General features: G+C 41.9%; 1 protein-coding gene across 1 annotated transcript in view; it reads right to left on the bottom strand.

The window, feature by feature from the left end:
- BRF1 (BRF1, RNA polymerase III transcription initiation factor 90 kDa subunit) overlaps nucleotides 1-13,842 on the bottom strand; it is a 295,119-nt gene that overhangs the window by 66,776 nt on the left and 214,501 nt on the right. The window contains exon 12 of the mRNA XM_018556478.1: nucleotides 588-649. Within this exon, the coding sequence (XP_018411980.1) occupies nucleotides 588-649 (62 nt within the window). The remainder of the gene's footprint in view (nucleotides 1-587; nucleotides 650-13,842) is intronic.

The following is a 13,842-nucleotide window of genomic DNA, read 5'->3' as shown; positions in this document are numbered from 1 at the left end:
GAGAGAGAGAGGGAGGGAGAGAGAGAAGGGGGGAGGGAGGGAGAGAGAAGGAGGGAGGGAGGGCGAGGGAGGGAGGGGGAGAGGGAGGGAGATTTTTTGAATACAACCAGTTGATTAGTTGAAAAAATAATTGGGTAACTAATCGATTATGAAAATAATTGTTAGCTGCAGCCCTATCTCTGAGTGATATCATAAGGGGCAGGAGAGTTGAAATGCCATGGTTGACCCAAGACTGACAATTCTGGGTGGACTGCAGCTTTAATGGCCAGTTTAATACAAAGCAATTCATATTTTTTCTTTCCCTCCAGTTATATTAAATCTCTGCCAAAATGTATGTGAATATCAGATCTATAAAGAGATATTCTTGTGTTATCTTTAGGACATCCAGCTGTTTACTGCTCATATATACAATGTTACATCAATTACATAGATCACTGGAAGCATTCTCAGCAGTACTGGAAGCTAATAAGTTCATTTATTTCAGAACACTGGAAACAGCACAACAAGGGACACTGGATGGAGAAAAACAACTTTGATTAAACACATTTATACTGGGTGACATGAGGGAAGAAAATTACAAGTCTCACCCTGTCTATTTCATTGTCATCAATCCCATTAAGGTCCAGCTCTCCGTCTTCTGCATTGTCACCTGGACAGAAAAGAAGATAAACATCCATGAGATTTTATGAGGTTTGTTTTTACGTTAATTTTGAACACATTTTATACTAACATTGAAGAGTTCCTGAAACAACAAACTCCAGGGTAATCATAGTGGGTTGAGGGGATGAAAAGGAACGCACTGGCCACATGCTCAACAAGCACCGATTGTTCAACTGACTTTTGTCAAAGCTGCTGGCTGAAAAATTGTCGGCTCAACAGTGACTGCAGCCAATCAGCTTCCGGCACCAGCTGTCAGAATACAATAGCCAGCAAGGGAGAGTCATCTATTCATGTTTTTTAGCGTGGATGGGGGAATTGAGTGATACGGTGTATGGTCAGCTTAAGACCAGCATTACACAGCAGGCACCATAAGGTGCCCCTGCAAACCTTTATTATGATACCTCAAACCCCTCAAAACACCACCGACGCTTCCAAATATAAGAACAGGCTTATCCCCTCCCAAAGGACACATTGTTACGTGAAGATACAGACAGCATAATAACCTTACAAAGGTTCTAAAACAGTGTCCACTGTCTTAAAATGATTTTGTTGCTGTATGTCGCCACTGGATTTCTAATCACTTCCTGTATTTTACTAGGGGAAATTTATGAACGGGGCAACAGAAAAGAATGAAAACGGACATTCTAAATATTCTCCATTGTATCCAAAACAATGTTTTAGCTGCAGCTGAGCTCTACGCATACATCTACAGTAGATGAAAAGTATCACCAAACATCATGTGTGGATTTCTTTTCTTACTCCTTTCCAGCAGTAGCTACAACAGCAGATGTTCCCCATTATATGCTGGTAATATCACTGACATCACATCATCTTACCAGACTCTTTTCCCATCAGGTATCGTTTCCAAAAAGCCAAGCCAGAGACGTTTTCTCACATTACAATATTTCATACGCTTTTCGGGATATTCAAACTGTTTGCATTAAAAACATACAGTCAATACTGTAGTATTCGTGGACTGTAACCCCTTAAGGTGCAAATGTACTTGTATATTTTCTATCCTTGCTGTCGGGGGAATTCTCACTTGGTTTGTTCCACAAATCTTTGTTTTGATACATCCAATTGCCTTTAAAACTTTTGATGGCAACCAAGGTAAATGTTTCAATAAAGTGGGTGAAATTATTTTTGTCAACTTTTATTGCTGTGTGTGTCCACAATCAGGAGACTTTCCCTCTACGTCCTGTTTCAGTGACACCAGGTCAAGAAACATAACAGGATACTGGTGTCACTGGGACAGGAAGAAAACCCTATTCTAGCCCCTCCCCACTCTACTAAATAAATATTCTTTTTTTAACTTTATGTATCATGATCATAAGGATATCTTATCACTTCCTAGCAAAAGAAGGATCTGATGAAGGGGGCGTGACCCCAGGAACGCGTTATCACAGCCCACCTTGCTGGCACACAGGAACGGCTGTGCAGCTGTCACTGGCTTATATTTTGGTCTATGTATTCTCATACAAAGCTCCATTCTTGTCTACCCTTGTGAGTATTATTCTCATCAATTGTTTATCATAATAAACCTGTCTGCACCAGGAAAGGCGCCCCTTGTTTGTGTTTTTTCCCCCAGAATTTGCAGTCCCCCTGGCTGGTTTGGGGCAGCGTCCTGCAGAACTTCCATCACATCCTCCTTATTTTTCAAATAGACTTTGATCCTATTTGTCCTTTTTCCTCTGGTGGAGCGGTCCCATTTGGCGCTTTTTGTCTATATTTGTACTTCCTAGCAGAAGTTCTAACCCATCTACCCAAAACACACCTAAAAGTAGGGGAGGAGCCACGGTTATTTAAAAAAAAAAACTGCCTGTATTTTTAAAAATCATTTTATTGTTATTAAAGTCAAAAGGGTTTTACGCTATTTCAGATGCTGAATAAATCACATACAATGGATGCTGCTCCTTTATGTTTAAAAGATTTAGTTTCCTGCAGAATCAGCTAGTCCCCTGAGCACTGGTCTTGATATCCTGTTTTAGGGTGGCTCCCTTGCAGGGTCCTATGGAGCCACTCTTGTGTGTGTTAGTCAGCTGTGTGCGTCTCAACAGGCACAGCAAGGTAAGCCAATCCCCTCCTTCCCTCCCTCTTCTCTAACATAGTAGATAGTCATCTGCTGGAGTCTGTTTTCTCCCTTGTACTGGACAGGAAGTTGCTGAGAGAGTTGGAGCTGTTTGGAAACATGACGACTGTAAGTGATTGGACAAAAATGAGAAATATTTTGTTGGGCAATGTATGTTTGTTTGATCTGGATTTATTACTGAAAAAGGTTTGAAACTTGAATATTACTTTAAGGGCTCTAGTCACGTAGTCTCAGCATTCACAAGGGCATGCGATAATTTGTTTTATTATTTTAAGTAAGGAGTAGAAACATCCAAATTCAGAGGTATGTAGAAACATGGGAACCTTGACAATGAGATTTCTCGGTTGCTGCCCCCAACAGATATCACTAATGGATGAACCAGTCCTCCAAAAGCCTAATAATATTCAAAACATAAAAAGCTACTTTTCCCTTTAAAGTGTATTTCCACTTTTGAAGTCAGTTTTTTGAGAAAAACCTGCTATATTTTTGTTGTGTGTTCCCACTGACACTGCAGACCCAAAAATCATTTTGTATAAGATATTTCTTACCGTTCAGATGTTTCTTTGGAGCAGGCCTTTGTGCAGACTGCAAGCGATTCTGAACAATGTGAATGGGAGTCTGTTCCCATAGAAATTCTAGGGACACACTGAGTTTTCTCTCATTAAAATACAATGCTTCTAGGTCTTTTAACCATTTGGTAGGACAAGTCAACCGATAAAGAGTTCTGTCAGCAAAGTACAGATAGATAAAAATGAACTCCACGGCCCCCTTCTTAACATTACATGGGGGGAACTACTGTATGTAGGATTTCTAAGCAAGTAAAAACACTTACAAATAAAATCAGTAATTTTTAAACATTTTTTTAAAGTTATGCTACATGAATGGGAAGATGTAACAAATCTGCAACCCTCAAGTATGGTTCACTTTGCTGCCACAGGGGGAAACAAATCTGGGATCCCATAAGGCAATCTGATATTCCCTGCTACATGAATGGGAAGATGTAACAAATCTACAACCCTCAAGCATGGTTCACTTTGCTGCCACAGGGGGACACAAATCTGGGATCCCTTAAGGCAGGGGTGCCCACAAGGTCGATTGCGATCTACCAGTCGATCACGTAGCGATCTTGCAACGTCGGCCACATGAGCACCACGGGAGGACAGGACGCCAGGACCTGTAATGTACTGGAATGTAAGCAAGGCCGACTCCCTGCTTTGCGGTGCGGGAGGGGGTGTGGAGCTGTATTGAAGTCAATGGCATCGCCCACAGTGCGATCGCCCGCACTCGGAACGCAGGCACATTAGTGCCTGCATTCCGTGCAGTGCGATCTGCAAAAATAGTCCTTGCAGCATTTTTGCGGATCGCAATGGACTGGAACACAGGCACTAATGCAGGCGATCGCACTGTGGGCGAGGGGCCTGCCTGCGCAACCTACGCCCCCTCCCGCCTCTGAATGCAGGTTTTTTTTCGTTTGTAGATCTCAATGAGTCGTCATTTGAAATGTAGATCTCCAGACGAAAAATAGTGGGCGCCCCTGCCTTAAGGCAATCTGATATCCCCTGGATCATCAATCTCTGTTGTTTCTTTTATTATAAAGTTGTATACTGCATTTCAAAAACCAAATAAAAATATCTTTAAAAAAGATGTAACAAACGAAGTAGGGGTTATTCCAATTTGGCTGTAAAAGTGGAAGTACACTTTTAACTTATTTATGGTGCTGATAGATTCTTAAAGGATAATTAACCCTCCCATTATTTTTTTTGGCATATATCTACTGCCAGCAAACATCTGTGTCTCCGCCGCATGCTCCAATCTGAAGATCCTCGGGCGGCCGCAAAGTATCATGGGGCGGGCACATGCGCAGTAGAGATCTCCGGCCGGAAGAGGAGGAGAGACACAAAATAAGTAAATGCAGCAGCGTGCACGTGCACAGGCTCCGTGTGACAGGAAGTGCCAGCTAAGAGGGAGGAATCAGCGCTGGATGAGAGAGCGTCACCAGCGCTGCAGGGACTGAAACTACAGGAAAGAAGAAGATGATCGGATTAAGAGGCATCATTTAAGGTAAGCTCCTTACACTACCCTGTTTCCCCTAAAATAAGACCTAACCCGAAAGGAAGACCTAGTTTGGTGGTAGCATGTGAGGGCAAACTTGAAGAGCAGGAGTTATGGTATCAGCCTGCAGGGACATACTGTATTAAGGGGATGACAGGGGACTACCTCCGGCCAGCGCAGTGACAGGGAGCCTCCAGTACCATACTTCACCAACTCCTGTCCCCGAAGGCACTGCTTAATGTAATGGTACTGTAATGTGTACCGGTAAATGGTACTGTACTTTACCGCGCTGTCCAATGTCTGATGTCCCCACTGCTGCACCGCTGGTACCACTGCCCCTGATGGCAAAGGAAGCCGCCGCTTTGCCCCTGATGGCAAAGGAAGCCGTATTAGCTGATACTTCCTCTATAGCGCCGGTTACTGTGGCAGGCGGAGTGATACCAGATAACTTTGGATTGTTGTACATGAATAACTTTAGATTGTTGTACATTTTGTTGCAGATTAAAAAAATTTAAATAAGACATCCCCTGAAAATAAGACCTAGTGTGTTTTTTTGTGGCAAAAAAAATTTAAGACAGTGTCTTATTTTCGGGGAAACACGGTAGCATGGGGGGGGTGGGACTTGGGGGTTTAATGTCACTTTAATGACTCTTATTAAAAAAAACTTGCTAATAAAAAAAAAACTTGTCATGTGAGAATGAACTGTATAACATTCTCCAAAACACCCCCCTCACCCCCCAAAAAAATGTGTTCATAGAGTTTCTAAACTGAAGCAGAAAATGCATAACATTTATTACAAAGACAGCTGTGATTGTGTCTGATCTGTAAGATCCGAATGATATTCAGCCGCTCACATCTGTACGCCGTTTTGAAGTGCTTCAAACAGAGCGGACTTGTTTTCTATAACTGCAGGCTATAAGGTGACTGTAACTCCACTTTCAAAAGAGGAATTACTTAGGAGTTCTGGGTGCAGGTGCGCCAAGCCTCTTCTATTATAAGTAAACAGAGACGAGGAACTGGCTTTTATCTCCTTCACAGCTCTGCTAATACAAAACAAATCAAATGTGTTCTCAATCCTGTGACCCAAAACAAAATAAAGGTGATTCCCAGAGGCTATGCATACTAAAGGGTCTTGGCTTACACCGACATCAAATCCTATTTCATTATATTTGATGTTTTCCCATAGACCTTTATAAAATTAGTCTTGTAAGATTAGAGTTGACCCATAGAACCCAAACATCTCATTTTGACCCAAACCCCTCTGTCACTCTTTCCTTTCCAGGCTCATTCCTATCAGAACATGTGTTACCACATGTTGGCGAGCCGTCACATGTGTTGATCTGACTTGAAAGGAAAAGCTCTGGTCAATGCTGAAGTCAAATCTCACAGTTTTTACTATACTTTTATTTATTGTGTCTGTGTCGAGATTTGCTGCCTTTGTCATGTCTCCATTCATCTCCTCATTGTGAGCCTCTAATTTCTAAAAGGGGATCAATTTCCATCTTCTGACATCAGGCCCATGTGTTACCTTAATTCACCCAGCCACTTCTTTGGGCAGGCTGTCAAGTACACAAGCCTTGGTCCTCTGGACTACTGAGCGTAATGTAATGATGCCATCATCACAAGCTGTGGGTACTCTAGATGTGGAGTTCTGGTCTCTGCAAACCTGCCCAGGAATGGCTACTGATTAGGAGCCATACTGTCTCTGGGTGGTGCATGACTCTTCTCCCACAGCCTGACAAGATGAAGGAACTCAATGTTGCTTTGCCAGTCACAACGCCAACTTTGGGTGTCATAACAAAAAGTGATGATATGCACAATATGGCAACCAGTATATATACATTCCTCCACGCTGAGTTCAGATGCTTCCAGTTAAGAGTAATGATAATGCTGTAGCATACAAAGACATTTAAGACAATTGTGTGCATCCAACCTGGTGGCATCAGGCTCTTCCCTGTCCCAGCATCACTGCACCCCTGTGCACAAAGCAAGGTCAATAAAGAAGCTGGTTGGCAAGTTAGGTGTAGAGTGACCTGCACAGAGCCCTGACCTCAACCCTTGGGATGAATTGGAACGTGGATTGTGAGCCAAGTCCAACACAAGTACCTGACGTCACAAATGTTCCAAAGGATGAATGGATACAAATTCCCCAAGACACACATTTTAAAATCTTATGGAAAGCCTTCCCGGATGAGTGGAGGATGTTTTAAGGGACCAATGCTGTATTAATTCCCGTGTTTTATAATAGGATGCCCAACAAGGTTATATATATATTTTTTTCTATGTTGACTCAATATATTAGGTGTGTGGTAGCCTATATTCAGGATCTGGTCACGATAATTTGATTTAAGCTTATATAGGTGTGATAGTCAGTTGTCCATAAACGTTTGGCCACATAATATATGAAGACATAAACAAAATCTATAGCAGAACGTCCAGTGAGCAGGGGAAACTGCGGACAATAATAATAAACTTTGCAAATCAGCTTTAAAACGCAGCCTGTTTTTCCATCAACACTGCAACTCATCACAAGACAGACTATTGAAAACAATGAGTGGGATTTATCAAAGCTGGAGCAGACAAAATGTTGGAGCAGCTGTGCATGGCAACCAATCAGCTTCTCTCTTTCATTTTGTGTTAGGCATTTAAAAGTGCTTTTCGAACTGCTCAAAAACTCCTAGATGTGAACCAGGCCTAACTGAACAAACAAAAGAGAGAAGCAGATTGGTTGCCATGCACATCTGCTCCAAGATTGTGTCTGCTCCAGTTTTGATAAATTCTCCCTAATGTATTTTTGATGCTCAGGGATTTTGCATTAGAAAATACAGTAAAACGCATAACACGTCAGTTATGAACAAACCATCCACAACTGTCCGTTTTTTAGGTCCAATGTATAGGGATCTTTGTAAAATGTATTTGCCAACCAGACATGTTGCTAATTACTATTTTGCTTAGTTTAAGAGATAATAATAAAGAACAAGTGATGTTCAAATGAGGGAAAGGTCTGTTTTTGCTCCAGAAACATAATACAGAAATAAACTTGTTTGCTACAGACGGGAGACAAGCACAGGTCTGCACGTGTTTGGTTTTGTGGTATTTTATTTTGCTGATGCCGACCAATACAAGTGTCTCTAAATGCACAAACAGATGTTTTTACCTATGAAGCATTGCTTATCTGTCTGATTTTCCTTTTTGGGAGCATGGAACTTCTTGTAAGGAGGTGCTGGACTGATCAAAGAATAACATAAAACTGGCTAACCTGGATGGACCAAAGGCTAATCAAGAGAAATGTATGGTGCACACCCCCAAGGGTAGCTAAGAACAACTTTGTTCAAGCAAACACAAGTGCCTCTTGGTACTGCCTTTGATTTACCCCTGACGCGTTTCTCCCTCACAAGCTTAATTGGGACCAGGAAGGGTTGCTTTTATACACCAGTTAACAAGCATGCATTAAATTAAATCCTTACTTTAAAGGGGACATTCAACAAATTCATTCAACGTGCAGCATATATATACAAGATTCATAAAAATACCTATTCACATCGTTGTTACTTGAATTTTTAAAACAGACTAATACCATGATACATAGTTCATCAGAGTATTAAAAATTGTGGACTACCGCTGAAAAGTTGCTATAAAAATTATGACACAAATGTGTAGTCCCGTACATATCGCCTATAGCTGTCCTCACGGACCCTTAAATCAGAGAATGACAAAATGTACAAATATCCAAACCAAACCCCCTTTCTGTACTTAAAGAAGAACTTCAGAATTTTTATTTGGTCTAGGGGCGAAAATACTCACCCAATCCACGGTCCTGCAGCAGTGACTGTGTAAGGCTGTAGCCAGAAGTTTTAGCGCTACAGCGCATGCGTGAGTTCCAGCCTTCCGAGTTGCTGGAAAACGCGCGCTCTCATCGGAAAGTGGCGCACAGGAAGTGACACGTTGCTCTCTAATGGATGGTCCTATATAAACCATCTGGCCCAATGGGTCAGTGCTGAATGGTCTTTCAGCATGTGCCTTGTGATCCTGTTTGTTTGCCTGTTGCCTTGACCCGTATTGCTGCTGACCTTGATCGATTGCTGCCTGCCCCTGACCTCTGCTGGTTATCTGGATTATGCCTCTGCCTGCTCGTTCTGTACCGTGCTGTCTGGCCTTGACCCCTGGCTTGTTTGACATAACTCCAGTTTTCTCTGCTATCCACGCTGACATCTCAGCTGTTAACCAGCCCTGCTCATCCTTCCAGGGACCCAGTGGACAGACTTCTACCAGGCACCGTGTCTGAACACCTTGGCACCCATACTCCTCTCTGTCTACTCGCTCCCTGTTCCCACTCCCAGGGGTGTGAGACAAGAGCCGCAAGGGAGGCTTCCTCAGCTAATCAGTCCTCCACCAGGTACATGTTAGACTGCCCAGCTCTCTCCTCTGCTCCAGCTGCTGACTGTCCTTTGGCATTGCAATGATGTCATGGGTCCTTAAACCGCTGGAGCCTGGGAAAGAAGAGGCTACAGGGACCAGTCTAGCATCCAGATGGGACCAAGGATCAGGTAAGTATATCTTCATTATTTTCGCTCCCTAGACCAAAACAAGCACTTAACCCTTTGCAGTGTGGGAGGAGCCCCAATGCAATGGTTCATTTTTGAAATCCTTCTTTAAGACCCTCTAGATATAATGCCAGGACAAAATGTGAGTGAAGAAACAGGATATTGAGAAATGGAGGGGAAGAGAAGGAACAGAAAGTGTGGGGGGGTGAGAATGGGGATACAAGAGAGAAAATGCAAGGCAGCCTTCAGTGGGTGGGGCCTGCTGGGTCCCTCCCACAGCTCTGCTCCCTGCACCAGCTATGTACAGCACAGTGATGATATCACCACTACTTTTACAAGGTAATAAGTAGCCTTGCAAAGCATTTGGTGTACACTTATAAACTTTGTTCCTATTGAAGTATATATTTAATTTAAAGATTTTGCATTCAGAGTTCAACTTTAACAAAAAAATAAAAAATTCACCCAGCCAGTTACCATGAAAATGCACTGGCCATTTTTTCTCAGGACTGGAATTCACATTTATGAAATTTCTTCAGAAGTGAGCAATCCTTTGCAGACAGTTGCTCTTTCTTTAATGCACTTTCACAGTATGCAGCCGTGCAAAGCTGTAGCGAGAGATCAGAACTCTTTATGCTGGTAATCTAGCCCCATGCTGTGCAGTTATTGTAAATAATTGTCTTGACACAAGATGCTAAATATGGGAACTTTCTTGCAAAGCAGATTACCAGTACACAACAGAAGGACGTATACTTTCAAACTGAAATTTGTTGTTTCCGCTGCAGCCGACGGAGCTATTTTTTGCTAGGATTGAGAGATAAATGAGGATTTCCTTAAATGGAGCGGATAGCAGGAAATTCTTAATAAATGATGGAATGCTAAATTATTTCAATGTTTACCAACGGCGATGAGATGGTAAAACGTCTTCTAGGGGAGGTTAGCATAACTGAAATGACATTCTCGGGAAAGTACTAAGTAATTTATTCTCTGCTGTATTGTACAGCCTGTGTCTGTGCAGAACTCCAAGTGATTCAATACGTTTCACTTAGGGTTTGGAAGGGGTGGAAATGGTGCATTCACTTACACACAGAAAAAGCACAGGCATACTTAAAGCCCAACTGCTGCCAAGAAAGGATCAGCAACCTCTGGGAGGTTGTTTTTTTTTGCCATCGGAGTCCCAGGTGAGAAGATTCCCCTCACTTCCTGTGATGGGGAAGAGAGGAGACATTTCTAAGGGGACAAAGACAGTAGTACAAACAGAGGTTCTAACATGTTTTTTGTAGTTGGGGCTTTAAAGCCCCCCCCCCCCCCTTTTTTTTATTTGGATATAGTGGGGAAGGGTTAGAGCATCTGCGGTTTTACATGTTGCCTTTGTCTAGAGCAATCATTTTTTATCTCTACCAGAAAATGTGTTTTTGTTGCTTGGAGGAGTTTCACTCACTTCCTGTTTTGCTTGACACATGTCAAATAGACCGGAAGTAAGGAGAAATCTCCCAGATTGAGAGAATGATATCAGTAAAGAGTGGACAGAGGTTCTCACCCTTCCGCACTCACAAAATACACAAATGTACCCACAACACATGAAACAGCATCTTAATCCAGATGTTTTTAGATACACTGGTTGACACTCATATTGATGAGTAGCACAAATATGTTCAGATTTACTGTTAATGTGTACATGTCCCAATTCATGCATCTTCACACCTCAGACCATCTCTAATTCTTGCAACTTTAGACCTTTGAATAGATCATCCCCAATGCATGTACTTTTAGATCCTAGATAAGCCCCAATGCATGTACTTTTAGACCCTAGATAAGCCCCAATGCATGCATTTTTTTTTTTTAGAACCTAGATAAGCCCCAATACATGTACCTCCAGACCTCCGATCACCTCCAATGCATGCCCCTTTAGACCTTAAATTAGCCCCAGTTTATGTATCTTTACACCTCATATCAGCCCCAATGCATACACCTTTAGTACTTTGATCAGCCCCAATACATGCACCTTCATAGCTCAGATCAGCCCGAAACCATGCACCTTCATACCTCAGAATAGCCCCAATACATGCACCGTTAGACCTTAGATTAGCCCCAAACCATGTAGCTTCAAAACTCAGATCAGCCCAATCCATGTACCTTCAGACCTCAGATGATCCCCATTCATGTACCTTAACACCTCAGATCAGCCCCAATTCCTGCACCTACAGACCTTAGATCTGGAAGACACATGAGGACCAATTAAATCAGAAGCCAATTCACCCAACAGTAAGGTTCTAAATTATGGGAGAAAGTGGCATTACAATGGGGAAACCCATAGAAACCAAGGGATAATAAATGGGTTCCCGTTTCAAGTGGGAACTGAACAAAAGATCTTGGCATGCTAACTAAGCATACGCTGTTACTGTCCTTCTTGAACCCAAAATTTCCAGGTGTATAAGAGATCAGTAACTGAACTCTATTTGCAGTGCATGCTATAGTAATTTATCACAATGATGTGTTCTGGAAAATCAGCCTCTATGCTAGCATATCAGTCACTTCTGTAATATACATGGGAATGACTGTGATCTATTCTGCAGACTCAGTATCAAGTGGTCAAAGCTCATCTGCATGAAATACCAGCACAACAACCTCACTGTACTTTCATGTACAAAGAGTTGGAGGAAATATATAGAAGTAGAAGGTTTTCCTGTAGGCGAAGGCTGCATATTATGAGATAAGTAGCTATGTATCCCGATTAATGTATCACAGGATTATCCTTGGACAAATGCACTTCTAATTCTGTAGTAGTCAGCTGGCCACAAAAGATTAGCTTAATGCTAAAAGCAAAACTGCATTGGGATGCTGCCTGAAAGTCCTGGCCAGAGAAACAAAACGGTGCATTTTGCAGGATTAATACGTTCGAGGCAACACATCTTTCCAATAAAGGCAGTATACATTACAAGACAGTTCAAACATTGCCGGAAATAAAGGGATACAGAATTGAGCAAATTTGGGCTCATGATGCTTTATTTAGGGCTGGGATTCAAACAGGAACTGCACTGTGGAAGCTGTGCCCAAAAAGGCAAACCGAGAGTAAAGAACTAGTCACCAGTATTACCTATAGACTACTTGCAGTTGATATTTTTTCTTTATTACTGATTTAACATGTCCTGTTCTACAGTGTTTCACTGTGTGGACCTTTTCATCTTGGTAAAGGAGCAGGGCATTGCTTCCTCATATCAGGGCTTCCCTTCTAATGACTTGTGGTCCGATAACAGATGGAGGAATAATCAAGTAGCAGCAACAGGAGATGTTCAAAAAGCACAGATCCACAAAGCATAAGCAGGGAAATGCATGTCTAAAGGCCGTCGGGTACAATTTCCTCTCCATCAAGAACAACAGTGCACAGCACTAAAGACTGACAGGGTTATTCACAAAAGGGTGAAGAGTTTGGAGAAGGTAGGAGAAGTGAAAAATCTAGGACAACATAGCTGATTTGGAAAACTTCTCCAATTCAGCTCACTTTCCAGTTCAACTATGTTGTCCTAGATTGTTCACTTCTCCTGCCTTCCCCAAACGCCTCATAAAAGTCAGAGGTACAGTGGCTTAGATCTCATACTGCAGATATACATCTATGAGGCTCAAGACACAGGGGTACCTAGGCAAAGGGAGTACACTGCTATTTTCCACAGGAATTCCAGACAAAAGGTATATTTTTCAGGGTGCTGCTAAGGCATAATTAACTTTTTTAGATGTTCTCTATATGAGAGCAAATCTTTACTTTTTAAGTTCAAGCTCACTTTAAAGCTCTATGTATGTATGTATGTATGTATGTGTGTACAATCCTATTACTACATATATGGTCAGCATACCAGCTCCTAAATGCATTCATCATGTCTATGATGAAGAGAGAGCTGGGATTGAGAAGGTGCTGTGATAATCTTACCCCTTGCCACCACTAGCTGAGACAATATTTTCACTTACACATTCCACATTATAGGAAAACTGGGTCTGTTGCTGTATAAACATCTTTTAAAATAAAAACATTTTTCCATCAAGGGTGTTACCACAAATATTAAAAACATAAAATATAATTAAAATGTTCCAATGAGTTGTAACAGCATGCAAATGGCCATTAAACATTTCCGATTACAGAAATTATCTACATTCTGAACGGTTTGGTGGTTTCATGAAACGCAACCAAGCCAGCTAATGGGGGAAAAAAAAGATCATTTGCTGTGAAAAACAGTCATGCTCCAAAGGCTGTGACGTCACAACTATTGGAGTGTGCAAAGCATTTTCCATGTCTCAACACTTCTGTTGGTTCTGGACAGTGGATCAATAGCATACGCATACTGATAGCAACATGCCACCAAGTGTGCCATGCATGAGAGAAATATGACATGGCCTGCGTCAAATGATATCTATGGGCAGAAAAATAAAAATGTATTTCTATATTGAATTTCCATTCCATTCTATTCCACTCTTAATAACCATATTGATCTAGACGTTTGTAAACTT

This window comes from Nanorana parkeri, unplaced genomic scaffold, assembly GCF_000935625.1.
Source record: "Nanorana parkeri isolate BGI_ZX_2015 unplaced genomic scaffold, ASM93562v1 scaffold12, whole genome shotgun sequence".
Lineage (NCBI taxonomy): Eukaryota > Metazoa > Chordata > Amphibia > Anura > Dicroglossidae > Nanorana > Nanorana parkeri.
Note: the sequence above shows the minus strand (reverse complement) of the source record. Positions and strands in the feature narration are given on the sequence as shown.